This window comes from Octodon degus, unplaced genomic scaffold (genome assembly GCF_000260255.1).
Source record: "Octodon degus isolate 3935 unplaced genomic scaffold, OctDeg1.0 scaffold00163, whole genome shotgun sequence".
Taxonomy (NCBI): domain Eukaryota; kingdom Metazoa; phylum Chordata; class Mammalia; order Rodentia; family Octodontidae; genus Octodon; species Octodon degus.
In genome coordinates this window covers 793,752-808,976 of record NW_004524739.1, presented here as the reverse complement: position 1 = coordinate 808,976, position 15,225 = coordinate 793,752, and the positions used below count along the sequence as shown (strand labels likewise).

The 15,225-nt window shown below is 48.3% G+C and overlaps 2 protein-coding genes across 2 annotated transcripts in view; both read left to right on the top strand.

Annotated features, from left to right (window-relative positions):
* Nucleotides 1-3,103: 3,103 nt before the first annotated feature.
* On the top strand, nucleotides 3,104-12,854 carry Gpatch3 (G-patch domain containing 3). Its single transcript, XM_004642856.2, has 7 exons — nucleotides 3,104-3,541; nucleotides 6,180-6,595; nucleotides 8,815-8,989; nucleotides 9,926-9,985; nucleotides 11,136-11,257; nucleotides 11,471-11,598; nucleotides 12,369-12,854. Exons 1-7 carry the CDS (start codon nucleotides 3,109-3,111, stop codon nucleotides 12,586-12,588), a joined length of 1,554 nt encoding a protein of 517 aa, XP_004642913.1. The 5' UTR covers nucleotides 3,104-3,108; the 3' UTR covers nucleotides 12,589-12,854.
* Nucleotides 12,855-13,239: 385 nt separating this feature from the next.
* Gpn2 (GPN-loop GTPase 2) overlaps nucleotides 13,240-15,225 on the top strand; it is a 9,528-nt gene continuing 7,542 nt past the window's right edge. The window contains exons 1-2 of the mRNA XM_004642855.3: nucleotides 13,240-13,841; nucleotides 14,420-14,576. Coding sequence (XP_004642912.1) covers nucleotides 13,431-13,841; nucleotides 14,420-14,576 — 568 coding nt within the window. The 5' untranslated portion in view covers nucleotides 13,240-13,430. The remainder of the gene's footprint in view (nucleotides 13,842-14,419; nucleotides 14,577-15,225) is intronic.

The following is a 15,225-nucleotide window of genomic DNA, read 5'->3' as shown; positions in this document are numbered from 1 at the left end:
AAAAAAAAAAAAAAAAAAAAACTTGATGTGAGCGTGACAGCACACACCTATAATTCCAGCACTTGGGACACTGAGGCAGGAGTATCACTTGAGTTCAAGGTCAGCCTGAACTACACAGAGAGCCCGTCTTCCAACATTAAAAAAAAAATACATATATAATAAAAGGCATTTTTTATGCATTTTGGTACAGGGTCTCACTATACAGATCAAACTCATGGTGATTCTCCTGATTTCAGCCTCTCAAACATTGGGATTACAAGCGTGCACCACCATGCCCACTCTCAATCACTGTCTCAGCAGGCCCCAGGGGCAGGGCCAGCATGGCACAGCACACCAGGGATTGAACCCTGGTCCCTGCACCTGCCTAACCAGACCTTTTAGTCCACTGAGCTACTTGGCTGGCCTGCGTGCAGTTCTTTCAGAGTAAGCAAAGTTAAAAAGAACTGGCTGTGAGGAAGTGGAACGGCTGAGAAGTGTGATGGGCCAGTTGGTTAGAGAATGTTTTACCCTGAAGCCCGCCTGTTCTCAGGAGGGGCTGCTGAGGCGCAGCTGTGTGCTGGTTCAAGCTGAGGATGGGACAAAGTTCAGGGACCCAACGGAAGGACTGAAGCTAAAGCAATGATTAGTCAAGAAGTTCATTTTATGAAGCAAAGAGTTGGAATTTGGAATCTTCATTACATTTCTTCTTATAGATAAATAAGGGGGAGCACACACGAGCCCTATCTCAGTCCTATAGGGAAGCATGTTTTTGTGCAGTAGATGGTGTTCCAGAACACAAAATCTTAAGGGACAGAGTTTTTAACCTTCCCTGTTTTCCAGAATCACAAGGCTCAGGTCAAGTTCCACACTGTCATTACATCTTCTGGTAAACATGTACAAGAATTTCTTTAAGATAATCTGCTACAAATAGAATTGCTGGATGGATAACCACTAAGAAGATAACAATGTACAATGTATTATTAAAAATGTCCTATGAGGGGCTGGTGAGATGGTTCAGTGGTCTAAAGCACCTACTTGGAACAAGCTTGGGAAAGCACAGGGACCACGGTTCAATCCCCCAGCACCACATGCCAGCCAGGCCCATCCCCCGGTGGGCTGAGCTGGCCACACACACACACACACACACACACAAAATAAATAAATAAATAAATGTTTAAAAAAAAATAAAAATGTCCTATGAATCAGCTTTGAAACTGTCTCATTGATATTTGTTTCATATATATATAAAAGAATTGTCGGGTCAAAAAATATAAGGCCACTTACTGCACTAGATTGTTTTCTTTCTCTCTCATATTTAATATATGGTCTACAGCAGATTGTTTTCTAAAGTGCTTATTATCAATTTACACGGCCAGCAGATTACAGTTCCAGTTGCACGTGATCACTGATAGTAGAGGGTTTTTATTTATTTATTTATTTTTATTTTTTTAACATTTATTTATTATTTGTGTGTGTATGTGTGTGTGTGTGTGTGTGTGTGGCCAGCTCAGCCCACCAGGGGGCAGGGCCGGCTGGCATGTGGTGCTGGGGGATCGAACCGCAGTCTCTGTGCTTTGCCAAGCTTGTTCCAAGTAGGTGCTTTAGACCACTGAGCCATCTCACCAGCCCTTGCCTTCATTTCTGAGACTGTCTCATCTCACTATGGAACACCGTGCGTCCTGTCCTATAAGGTATCCCCACCACCGCAATACAGGGATTGCGCCCAGCCTTTCTTCTCTCCCTCTCTCCTTTCCTTCCTTGTTTTGTTTTAAATCTTTCTGTCTCAGCCTTCCAGAGCGCTGATGCGGCACCTCGGCCAGCAGGCCCATTTTCCTTTTTTGTTGTTGCTGTTGTTTTTAAGACAGGGTTCCATGCGCATCAGAGCAGCCTTGAACTCATTTTGTAGTCCAGGCTGGCTTTGAACTCCCAGTGATCCTCCTGCCTCAGCCTCCCAAGTGATGGGATTTGCGCGCCACGACACCCAGCTCAGGCCCATTTTTCTATTGACTTTTTTTTTTTTCTATTGACTTTTTTTTTTTTAATCCTTTTCTTATGAGTTTGTGGGATGGTATGAGGTTCTGAGCTGAGGAAGATTTAGATTTTTTTTTTTTAGTTTTTTGACAGGGTCTCACCATGTAGTTCAGACAGGCCTTGAACTATGTTGTGCATGCTGGCCTCAAATTTGTGGCAATCCTGCCTCAGCCTCCCGAGTGCTGGAATCACAGGTGTACGCCACCACACCTGGCAAGACTAAAATCTGGGGGCCGGCCAAATAGCTCAGCGAATTAAAGTGCCTGCTTAGGCAGACACAGGGGCCAGGAGTTTGATCCCTAGGCCTGCTGTGCCGCCCCCTACCCCCACCCCCCACCCCCGCCGGGAGGCCAGCTGAGACGGTGATTGAGACTGGGGTCTGATTGAGACAGTCTCAATCACTGACTCAGGGGGCCTTTCACGCGCCTGGGCGTGGTGGCGCGCAAATCCCAGCTTTTGGGAGGCTGTAAACAGGAGGATCACTACAAGTCCGATCTATGCAGTGAGACCTTGTACACCCCGTCCTAAAAACAAAAAATATATAAATTTTTGCTGGGGACATAGCTCAGTAGAATAAGCGCCTGCCTGCCAAGTGCAGGGTCCTGAGTTCAATCCCCGCTACCACACACACACACACACACACACACACAGATATGGGAGACCCACAACCAAGTATTTTATTTTATTTTATTTTTTATTTTTTTTATTTTTTGGTGGAACCGGGGATTGAACTCAGGTCCTTGCACTTGCCAGGGAAGCGCTTATTCCACTGAGCCATCTCCCCGGCCCCACAACCAAGTATTTTAAAAATGAATTTTTCGGGCCTCCCATGGTATTTAGCTTCATTTGAGCCTCCTGAAAGAGCCCTAATCCATATTTTTCGGGTGAATTTCTCCATCATCGCTGGGTGTTCTCTATAGGAAAGATCTGAACAACTTTTCCGGGGCTCTCCTGGGGACTCGCTCCACAGTCACATCCGGCGGAGTCTCGCGAGCTCTTAGACCCTGCCTTTTCAATCTCTCCAAGCCGACTCCCCACCGTAGATTGGCGTGTCTCGCGAGACTTGGTTCGGTTCCAGCAGATCATGTGACACTCAAGATGGCGGCGCCCAGCGAGGCCGAGGAGGTAGCGGCAGTTTACCTGGTGGTGAGCGGCATCCCTTCTGAGCTGCGATCCGCTCAACTGAGGAGCTACTTTAGCCAGTTCCGGGAACAGCGCAGCGGGGGTTTCCTCTGTTTCCACTACCGACATCGGCCGGAGCGGGTCCCTCCCCAGGCCGGTACCGACTCTGTTCTAACTTCGACTCAAGCTTCCGCCCAGGTTGCAGCCACCGATGGCTGCGCAGTTTCTACCCGGGATTCCCTTCGGGTCCAGACCCAAACCCGCTGCTGCGTCGTCTCTGTTCGGGGGCTGGCTCAAGCCCAGAAATTTCTTCGCATGTACTCCGGCCGCCGGTGGCTGGATTCTCAGGGCACTTGGCTCCCGGGTCGCTGTCTTATCCGCAGACTTAGGCTTCCTACTGACACAGAAGGTACGAATGAAAAAGAAAACGGACTAGGCCTCCGTATCTTTCCTGAGGTGCGGAGAAGATAAGTCGGGCCTCTGGTTACGGCTCTTTGCAGTTTAGATCATTTCTGGGAAGAGCTTCAGGCTGACGTTGCACGCTATTGTAACTCGGGAATAAAAAAGGGAAAGAAGGGCATATGCGGATAATCTTCCATTTCCCTTCTGAGAGCTTTTCCCATGAGAGGCTCTTTTTTTTTTTTTTTTTTTTTTTTTTTTTTTTTTCTGACAGAAGAAAAAAAAAGGAGATTTTGTAAATCACAACCTAAAGTGAACAACAGGGCGACCAGCTGTCCACCGAATGTACTGTATTTACGTTTGCAGACAGCGATATACATGAACCATAGGGAGCATTTAGTATATCCAGGGAGGTTAGGGAAGGTATGGGTTTTTAAAAGACAAAATTAAGAAAATTAAATTTTTTTTTTAAAGGGTTTCTTTTCTTTTTTTTTTTTTGTGGAACCGGGGATTGAACTCAAGCCCTTGCGCTTGCCAGGGAAGCGCTTATTCTACTGAGCCATCTCCCTGGCCCCTTAAAGGATTTCTTCCCCACCCCCCGGAACCGGGGATTGAACCCAGGCCCTTGCGCTTGCCAGGGAAGCACTTATCCCACTGAGCCATCTCCCCAGCCCCAAGGGTTTCTTTTTGAGACAACGTCTCACTGTGTAATTCAGGCTGACAACATCTCACTGTGTAATTCAGGCTGGCCTCAACTTGCAGCAATCCCCTTGCCTCAGCCTCCCAAGTGCTGAGGTTACAGGAATGTATCGCCACGCTCAGCTTAAATAAATTATTTTGAAACAATTATCCTTGGCTCGAAGAATCAATAATACAAGGATGGCCTCAGTTCAAGACTGAACGGGCAGTTGCTAGATATCCTTATAGAAATATTTTTGTGCAAAGTTGTGGTTTTTGCAGAATCTTTTTTGATAGTCATATATGCATGAGGATCCTCCCTGCCCTATTTCCTTAAGGCTTTTTTTGTTTGTTTGTTTGTTTGTTTGTTTGTTTGTTTTTTACAGAACTGGGGATTGAACTCAGACCCTTGCACTTGCCAGGCAAGCGCTTATTCTACTGAGCCATCTCCCTGGCCCCTTCCTTAAGGCTTGGTATAAGTGACTCCATTTTGATTCTGACAGTTTTCACACATCTCTGAATGTCTTTCAAAGCTCAGTAGAATAAGTGCTTCCCTGGCAAAGGCAAGTGCTTGAGTTCAATCCCCAGTTCCGGAAAAAAAAAAAAAAAAAAAAGAATCTACAGAATAAGACATACTAGGAAAAAAGTAATTGTCACAGAGATGTCACTCTAATTGTTAATAACTACTAGGGCTGGTGAGACAGCTCAGCAGACTTTTGGGAGAGGGTGGAGGTGCAATCCCAGATGTTACCCAAGTTTTTTTTTTTTTTTTTTTTCCAGAACCAGGGATTGAACAGGCCCTTGCACCTGCCAGGCAAGCACTTATTCTACTGAGCCATCTCCCTGGCTCCTGTTTCCCAGATGTTACTCAAATTCCTGAAGCCAGGTTACCATCCTGCCTCAGCCCTCAATCAGCTGAGCCTACAAGTACATGCCACTGTGCCCTGCTAGAACTTGTGTTGACAGCTGATAGTGGAGGGAGAAACTGCTTTGTAGAGAGCTTGGGAAATGTGACTTTTCATCTGGATATTCAATGATAAATAAGTTTGTAGTTAATAATGATGTTCACGGGAAATGCTGTTTGCGAAGGCAGAGATAAGAAATGTAAGAAATTTTGGGCCTGGTGGCGCACACCTGTAATCTGAGCACTGCAGAAAGGGTGCAGTGCGTTCCAGGCCATTCCGGACTACAAGGGCTGGGGAGATAGCTCAATAGAATAAGTGCCTGCTTGACAAGCTCAGGGTCCTGAGTTCAATCCCCAGTACCATATGAATAAATAACCCTTAAAAAAGATATTCAGCATATTCAGCACATTCCGGACTACACAGTGAGATCTTGTTCCAAAAAAACAAGACAAACAGAAATCTATGAAGCCTTCAGGATATGTTAAATGTTAGGTGTGACTGAAACATGTGGCATAAGAGCTTGCAGTAGGTGGGAGTTGGTGACAGTTGAGAGTCAGGATGGAGCTGAGGATGTGGCTCGGTGGCACAGCAGGTGCTTAGCATGGGGGGAGCTGTGGGTTCAGTCCTCAGCACTGCCCTCCTCCCAGAAAGAGAAAGGTCCATGAGAACCAAATTTGGAAGAAAGTTGAGGCTCAGACAAAATGATGAGAAGTGGTGTGAAATGACTAAGTGATTCTATTAGGAAAGGAGGAAGGGACTTGGAGAAGTTAGAAAGGGGGCAGCATTAGGATAGTGGATTTATACCCTGACTTATTTCTGGCTCAGTGCTAGAGGCTTTGGGTTTCAAAATGCATTTTTCAGTTGAGCAAAGTGGTGCACACCTTTTAGCCCACCACTCTGGAAGGCAGTCAAGAAGATTGCAAGTTCAAGCTCATCTTGGGCAACTTAGCCCAACGTGGTGAGACCCTGTCTCAAAAACTTAAAAAGGAAACGTAGCTCAGCGTGAAGGCCCTGAGTTCAGTCCCCAGTAACCAAACAAAATCTGTTGTCTCCCTCCTTCCGAAGGTTTGAACTCTTTTCCCTTTAAGACACGGAAGGAACTGCAGAGTCGGAAATCTGAGAGTGAAGCCTTCACTCTGGCCGACCTAAGGCAGCTGCCAGAGCTGAACCCACCAGTGCTGATGCCCAATGGGAATGTGGGGACCCCCCTGCGGGTCTTTTTGGACTTGATCCGGACCTGCCGTCTCCCCCCTCGAATCATCACCCAGCTGCAGCTCCAGTTCCCAAAGACGGGTTCCTCTCGGCGCTACGGCAATGTGCCCTTCCAGTATGAGGACTCAGAGACTGTGGAGCAGGAGGAGCTTGTGTACACAGCAGAGGGCGAGGAAATCCCCCAGGGAACCTGCCTGGTAGATCCACCTGACCACGAAGAGCCTGAGGAGGAAGAGGAAAAGGAGGAGAAAGAGTCCCACTCAAGTGATGTGAGTATGGTGTGCTACCCTGTCCTTGGTGGTAGCTTAGTGACCCCATCACTAAAGATGCTGTTGGGGCAAACGTGCTGATTTAATTGAGTCACCTCAGAGGCTGGATATAGAGACAAGTTTATTAGCCGGCGGTTAGGGCATGAGTGAGCATTAACCCTCAACAAAAGCAGAATATGTCCACAGTTCTAGTTCTGGTTCTGGAGGGGTGATTAGTTTTTTTCTGATATGATTTAGTTCTACAAAGCATGGGCTTAGCTTATGAAAAAGGAACAAAGGTGTTTGACATTTTACATAGGGAATAAGCAGTCCTATGACAAAGTGTGGGGTGGTAGCAGGTTAGTAACTATGACATTTACAAGAAACAAACTTAAGAAAATAGAAACTGAAGATCTAAGATGGTGCCTAAGTACAAAATGGTGTCAGTTTGGTTCTTTTTCCCACTCTTTCATTATGGCTTCTTCTAAGACAAGGTCTCACTATGCAGTCTAGGCTGGTCTTGAACTACAGTTATCCTCCTGCCTTCGTTTCTAAGTGTTGAGGTTATGGGCATAAACCACCATGCCTGGCTCCTTTCATTGTGTTGTACAAGAGTTCTGAACCTGGACTTTTCGGGAGGGTTCCAAGGCATGTGAGAACTCTCTGACAGCGACTGTAAAACTGTATTTGTATGGGGATGTATTGTTTTATTTATTTATCTATTTATTGTTGTTTTAAGACAGGGCCTCACTATGCAGCTCAGGCTGGCCTTGAGTTCAGTTTATAGCACAGGCTGTTCTTGAACCCACAATAACAATTCTTGTGCCTCAGCCTCCTGAGTGCTGGGATTACAAGTGTGCACCACCACAGCAGACAACTTTTTTTTTTTAACTTTTTTTTTTTTGGCAGATCCAGGGATTGAACTCAGGTCCTTGCGCTTGCCAGGGAAGCACTTATTCCACTGAGCCATCTCCCCAGCGCCCCCCCCCCTTTTAACTTTTATTGATTAGTTTATTTTTTTAGGAATAATTTTTTTTTTTAATTTTTTAGGAAGAATTTATTAGAAGAATTTATTGAGAGGAAAAAAACTTTCTGTGTGAGAGGGACAGAAGGGGGCCTGAAAGTGGATTGCCCTTTTTGTATTTTTTTCTAGCACTCCACAAGTCCAGTCAAGCAAACACTTGTAAGGGCAACACATTCCAAGGCCTGTTCCAACCCCCACCCCCACCCCACCCCCGCTTTTTGTGGTACCAGGGATTGAACTCAGCACCTTGTGCTTGCCAGGCAGGTGTTTATTTTGCTGAGCTATCGCCCCAGCCCTGCCTAAAATCTCTCTGAAGAAAAGGAATCAGCATCTGGAGATGACGCATGACGTCATGAACTGGTCTGCATACTGTTCTGCCACTTTCAGTTAGTTTTCTCGTCTGAATCTAGGTTCCCTCCTCTGGAGAAGGGCAACAGTGATATTTATTTTACAGTCTCATTAGGATGAATAAAGAAGCTTTAGCAGGAGCTTCCTTGCAGCAGTGTGCCAGTTCTTGTCCCTGCTTTCTTTGTGATATATAAAGGCGTAAGCAGGGCTGGTCAAATAGCTTAGTAGATTAAAGCGCCTGCAAGCAGGCACAGGGGCCGGGGTTCCATCCCCAGGCCTGCCGTGCTGGCCCCACCCCCAGGTCACACTGAGATGGTGATTGAGACTGGCATGGTGGCACGTGCCTAGAATCCCAGCTCTTGGAAGACTGTAATCAGGCGGATCACTACAAGTCCGATCTAGTAGTGAGACCCTGATCACCCTATAGGCCCTTCTCTAAAATACTAAATAAATAAATAAAGGTCTAAGCAGTATGTATGTATCAGCACTGAGAATTCAGATGGGTAAAAGACCTGTGGAGCACGTGTGAGAACTTCATAGAGGCCATAGGACAAGGAAGATTTAACCAAACAGAGAGGTGAAGGATGTGGGAGACATGGGCACATACTTTAGGTGAGGGAAACCACATAGCCAAAAGCACAGAGCTAAGAGTAAGTTGGATTTGTGGGAAGCAGCAAACTATGTGGAGAAGTGTCAGAGGGCTGGAGAGATGGCTTGCTCAGGGCTTCCAGGACCGAATCTCTGCTATTTCTGGAGAAACCTGAAAGAATGGAGCTGAAGCCCAGGCTTACTGGCCTGCTTGCGCTAAGTCCCTCCTTCTGGGCATGAGGTCAGAAAGTGGACAAGCACTTCTCTTACCTTCTCCCAGGATGATGACCGTGGTGAGGAGTGGGAGCGACATGAGGCACTGCACGAAGATGTGACAGGGCAGGAGCGGACAACTGAGCGGCTCTTCGAGGAGGAGATCGAGCTCAAGTGGGAGAAGGGTGGCTCTGGACTGGTGTTCTACACTGATGCCCAGTTCTGGCAGGAGGAAGAGGGAGGTGAGGCCATGAGTCATCTTGCTGCCATTCTTTTTTTTTTAAATTTTATTTGTGTGTGTGTGTGTGTGTGTGTGTGTGGCCAGCTCAGCCCACCAGGGGGTGGGGCTGGCTGGCATGTGGTGCTGGGGGATTGAACCGCAGTCCCTGTGTTTTGCCAAGCTTGTTCCAAGTAGGTGCTTTAGACCACTGAGCCATCTCTCCAGCCCCTGCCATTCTTAATAAATACATAAGATGAATCAACTTGTAAGGAGAGGAGTTTACTTTGGCTCGTTGCTTTTGGGGCTGTTGTAAGGCAGCACATGGAGGGGGGAGTGTGTGGTGCAGGAAGCCCATTCACTTCCTAGGTAGGACACAAGGAGAAAAAAACCCATGGTTCCACAGTCCCCTTCGAGGACACACCCCCAGAAACCTAAAACGGCTCACACTAGTTTCTACCTCTTAAAGTTTCTGTCACCACCCAGTAGTCACCTACCTGGGGCCTGTGTTTTTAACATATGGGCTTTGGGGAAGTGTTTAAGACCCAATTGTAGCAGGCGGGCAGGACACCTGTGCAAGGGCAGAGGTTATGCCTGTTGCATAATGGGGGGGAGGGGGGTTCTCTATTTTTATCTGGTAGATTCCCTGACAGTAAGCCAAAAGAAGACAGGGAATGGTTCACCTTCATTATGTATGAGAGACCAGTTGTCTATCCCCAGTACCAGGTTGGGGGAGCTTTTCTGGAGGGATCAGTGTGAGGCCTTTGTGAGGGGTTCCAGTTTGTCCTCAGGACAGAAAATGCCTCCGCCAACTCCAGTTCTGAATTCCCTTCCCAGAAGAGAGACTTGAAAATAACAAACAGAAACCCTAGGTTCTGGAATGTGTTTCATCGTAGCTTTAGGCTCTCAACAGAACTAAGAGTCCTTACCTCACTCTCTGGATGCTTTTATATCCCTGTAGACTTCGATGAGCAGACAGCTGATGACTGGGACGTGGACATGAGTGTGTACTACGACAGAGGTACTGGGCAGGGGGTGCTAGTACTCTGAGGTGTGGGACTGGTGTGTGGGCCCTGAAGTGACTTCCAGGCCTCTTAGCAAAGGCTGAGGCAAGACCACTGTACAGTCAGCTCTTCTTGTCCTCATGGTATTAGTTCTAGAACCCACAGACACCAAAATCCGCAGGTGCTCATGTCCCTTCTATAAAATGGCATAGTACTCACTTACAACCTGCATAGTTCTCCTATATACTTTGTGTTTTGGGTTTTTTTTTGTTTGTTTGTTTTTGGATTTTTTTTTTTTTGTTGTTGTTTGTTTGTTTGTTTTGGCGGAACTGGGGATTGAATTCAGGCCCTTGTGCTTGCCAGGCAAGCGCTTATTTTACTGAGCCATCTCCCCAGCCCTCCTATATACTTTGAATCATCTCTTAAAACATAGATTACTTATCATAACTATTACAATGTAATAGGTACATAATTGTTACAGTGTATGTGTTTTGTTGGTTTGAGACAGAGTCCAGGGCTTACTAGAACTTGTGATCTTCCCACCCTAACCTTCCCAATGCTGGGATTATAGGCATGTGCCACCAGTCCCAACTACTGTATTGTGTGGCGAATAGTGATAAGGAACTGAGGTCTATGCACATTCAGTAGAGGTGCAGTTTTTCTGATTACTTGCAGTTCAAAGTCTATTGAATCCACAAATGCACAACCTATAGATATGGCCTAATACCATCTCTAGTTGAGGATAGTGATTGCTATCTTGGACAGAGGCTTTTTCCTTTCTTTATGAGAAGGAAGGATACCTGGAGAAAGTCTGCAGGGGACTTGGGTCTGATGGGCAGGTCCTGGTGGGCTCAGATGGTCAGGAGCTTGGGGTTTGCTCAAGGGTTGGTTCTGGAGCCAAAAAAATGACCTGGGCTGGGTAGAGACCTGGTCTCTAATTTCATTTCTGTCATCTGTTGGGGCTGTGACTTTTCTGCACTATAATTTCCTCATCTGTAAGATGGAGAAAGCCATCCTCCTACTCTTGGGAAACGCCTAGTCCAGTGAGAGAGATAATATAACAGGACACAGTGAAAATGAATCAATAAACCTTATGAGGGGACCCTAGAAACCTGGTTCCCTCCTTTATGCTGAGACTCTTCCACAAACTGGGCCTTGGTTTCCCAGATGGTGGAGACAAGGACGCCCGAGACTCAGTCCAAATGCGTCTGGAACAGAGGCTCCGTGATGGCCAGGAAGCCGGCTCTGTCATTGAACGCCAGGTGGGAACCTTTGAGCGCTACACTAAGGTGAGTGAGCACTGTGCCCAGCCCACTGAGCCCCCTCTTCTTTGCCCTCTTTTCCTTTCCTCCTCCCCCTAGAGTGAATCCCCCCCCTTTTTTTTTTTTTGCAGAGTGGGGGTTTGAACTCAGGCCCTTGCACTTGCCAGACAAGCACTTATTCAACTGAACTATCTCCCCAGCTCTGAATCCCATTTTTTGAGTTGTCTGTTTCCTCTACAGGGCATTGGGCGGAAGGTGATGGAGCGGCAGGGCTGGACTGAGGGCCAGGGACTTGGAAGCAGGTGCTCGGGGGTGCCTGACGCCCTGGATAGTGATGGCCAGCACCCCAGATGCAAGCGTGGATTGGGGTGAGTGTGGCTGACAGACTTCCCAGGAGCCTAAGCTAGCCTTTCAGCTGTGTCCTGGTTTTTCCATTCCCACTGGCTTTGAGATAGGTGCTGGGTACTCCTAGAGAATGTACTTCAAAACAGAAAGAAAAGGTGGATCTGACATGTTTCTGTTTGTCTTAGCCTAAACCCTAAAGGTTAACGGTTATTGATTCCCCCAGTCATTGCCCCCAGTCTCATTTTGAACTTCACAGTTGTTAAGAGTCTTTTTTTTTTTGTTTTGGCGGAGCCAGGGATTGAACTCAGGCCCCTGTGCTTGCCAGGCAAGCACTTATTCTACTGAGCCATGTCCCTGCCCCGGTTGTTAGTCTGTACTGATACAATGAAAATTGCATCTGAGGTCCCTGGTTGCTGACACTGACCACCAATGGGCAGATCAGAGATTTAAAGCTTTCCATCTTGTGTTTTTTTTGTTTGTTTGTTTGTTTTGGGTCTTGTACGCAGGGTCCCACTTTAGTCCAGGCCAGTCTTGAACTCATGGTGATCCTCCTGCTTCAGCCTTAAAGCTTTCCATCTCGGGGCTGGAAGTGTGGTTCAGTGGTACAGGGTTGTTTAGCATCTATAGGGACCTGGGTTCAAATCCTAGCCCTGCCAAAAAACAAAAACCCAGCAATCTTTGAGACAAATCAGATATGAGTAGCTACTTCCCTGTCCTTTCGCAGCTCCTTCACTGGGGTTTTAGAGAGCTGCACTCTTCATGAGACCTTTTTTTTTTTTTTTTTTAAATCCAGGTACCATGGGGAGAAACTGCAGCCATTTGGGCAGCTGAAGAGACCCCGCGGAACTGGCTTGGGACTCATCTCCACCATCTACGATGATCCCCTACCCCAGGATCAGGGCGAGTCACTCCTCCGCCGCCAGCCACCCACCAGCATGAAGTTTCGGACAGTTTCAGCCTTTGTGAGGGGTTCCAGTTTGTCCTCAGATCACCACCCCTCAGAACCTGAGTGAGGGCCAGGGTTTCACTGGCCAGGATCACACATAGCTGCTGGATGGTGGGCCTCTGGGCAGGCCTTGCCCACTGCTGAAGCAGAAGAGAATCTGGGAGCTACAATTGGTGCAGCTTGCACAGATTGCTTAGTTCTGTGCCTATCAGTTCTCTACCTCAAGGACATTTTATTGAAAAGCCCCCTTCACTGGGTATAAGGGCTTAATGACCTCTCCCTATCCCCGTTCGGGCTTGCCCTGTACTCGAAAAGCCGGACTGACCAGGGTCAAATAGCAGCCTTCCTTGGGCGTCTGCAGGAGCTTGCCGTGAAAGCCAGAGTGTGGAGAAAAGCTTCGGAATGAGAGATTTGTGGCGCGGTTAAGATCGTGGGGTGGGCCCGCCACCGCTTCCACCCTCTCTGGGTCCCAGCCGCTGCCGGAGGTGACCCGAGGTCTCCAGCGTAATGACAATAAAAGCATGTATGGCTGGACTTTGCCATCCGCTGTAATTCGTGCGTACAAGAAGGCCGGAGGACTCGCAACAGGGGCGCCCCGAGAGACCCGTCCTCCGCAGAAGGGCGGCTGCGTGGTCACGCCCTGCCGGGTCACGTCGCCGCCGGGGGGCGGGACTTCCTTTCCGCGCGCGCCCCGTCGTTTCCGACGCCGTCCGGAAGTCGGGAAGAGGTCCCGTCCTTACCGGGCTATTCACCTTAGCCGGGCGCGAGCTCCCGCTGTTCAGCCTTAGGTGGGCCTTTGCTCCGTTGTGGGCGGGGTAGGAGTTCCCGGCCCGTCGTCTTGTCTCCTGGTGAGGCTGTCCGCTTTTTCCCACGTGGCTGCCTCGCTCCACACCGACCCTCATTGTGCCTATGGCGGCGGCTGCCCCGCTCACAACCTTCGGGCAGGCAGTGATCGGCCCGCCCGGCTCAGGAAAGACCACGTACTGCTTGGGTATGAGTGAGTTCCTGCGCGCGCTGGGCCGGCGCGTGGCGGTAGTGAACCTGGACCCGGCCAACGAGGGGCTGCCGTACGAATGCGCAGTGGACGTGAGCGAGCTGGTGGGGCTGGGGGACGTGATGGACGCGCTACGACTGGGGCCCAACGGCGGCCTGCTGTACTGCATGGAATACCTGGAAGCCAACCTGGACTGGCTGCGTGCCAAGCTCGACCCCCTCCGCGGCCACTACTTCCTCTTCGATTGCCCCGGCCAGGTTGAGCTGTGCACACACCACGGTGCCCTGCGTAACATCTTCTCTCAGATGACTCATTGGGACCTCAGGGTGCGTTTCGTGGCGGGCAGGCCCGTTTTGTTGATGGAGCAAATGAGAGAGGGAGGACAGATGGAACACCCTCATGTCACAGTGAGGTAGGGGTTGCTTAGAGTAAGACAATTAGGAGTTCTTGGCTCTGCCACTGACTCGCTGTGTGGTCTAGGTAAATCATTTCTTTTGAGTTTTTAAAACAGATGTGTTAGTACTAGGGACTTTTGGAAAAATGAAAGAATATATGGCAGGGCGACTGTTGTTAAATTGACAGGTGAGAGTATGGAGGCAGATGCAGTGGACTTGTACCTGTTGCCCATTGGGAGGCTCAGTGCAAGGCATCTTTAAGGAAAAAATGTCTATATGTACCAACTTCCATGATGAATGTATTGCAAACATGTACAAATAAAAAATCTTTATATCTAGAAGTGTGCATGTCTCCTGGAGGAGGACATAATGGCTGTTAGAACAAAACAGAAACAGAGCATTCCAGAAGCTTGCACTCACTGTATCCTCAAGCCCCCAGTCTGATGAGAAAAAGAGGAGCTTGATGTCCCCTGCTTCCTTGGGTCACTCACGCTCTCTTCTCCTCCTAGCTGACTGCTGTTCACCTTGTGGATTCTCACTACTGTACAGATCCAGGCAAGTTCATTTCAGTACTGTGCACCTCCCTGGCCACCATGCTGCATGTGGAGCTGCCCCACGTCAACCTCCTTTCCAAGATGGACCTCATTGAGCACTATGGGAAGCTGGGTAAGAGCTCTGTTTCCAGAAGGGAAGGAGGAGGGTGGCAACTGGGCACGGATCTCAGTTGAAGGAAACTGCCTTTGGGACTGGGCATGGCCTTGTGATATTAGCTACAACAATCCTGAATTCTCTGCTTTTACTTTGTGAGATTCTGTGCTAAATACCAGTACAGGTTTTGGAGCCAGGAGCTACAGGTGGTGATAACATGTTGTAAAGGAGATAAAAACAAAGGGGGCTGGGAATAGAGCTCAGCAGTGTAGCAGTTGCCTGGCAAACTTGAGGGCCTGAGTTTAATTTCCAGTATCCCCCCGTGCCAAAATAAATAATGGAGGAAATAAAATGATGATACAACAGTGAGTGGCTAGGGGTAAGTGATGCCTCAGTGATCTAAGGCAGTGGCATCTGAACTGGCATCTGAATATTGGTGAGGAGCCAGCCAAAGGCAGACTCCCAGGTAGACTGTCCTAGGCAGAGTCCAGTAGGGATAAAGGCTTTTTTTGGTGTTTTGTTTATTTGTATTTTATTTATTTATTTGTGTGTGTGTGTGTGTGTGTGGCCAGCTCAGCCCACTAGGGGGCGGAGCTGGCTGGCATGTGGTGCTGGGGGATTGAACCGCGGTCCCTGTGCTTTGCTAAGCTTGTTCTAAGTAGGTGCT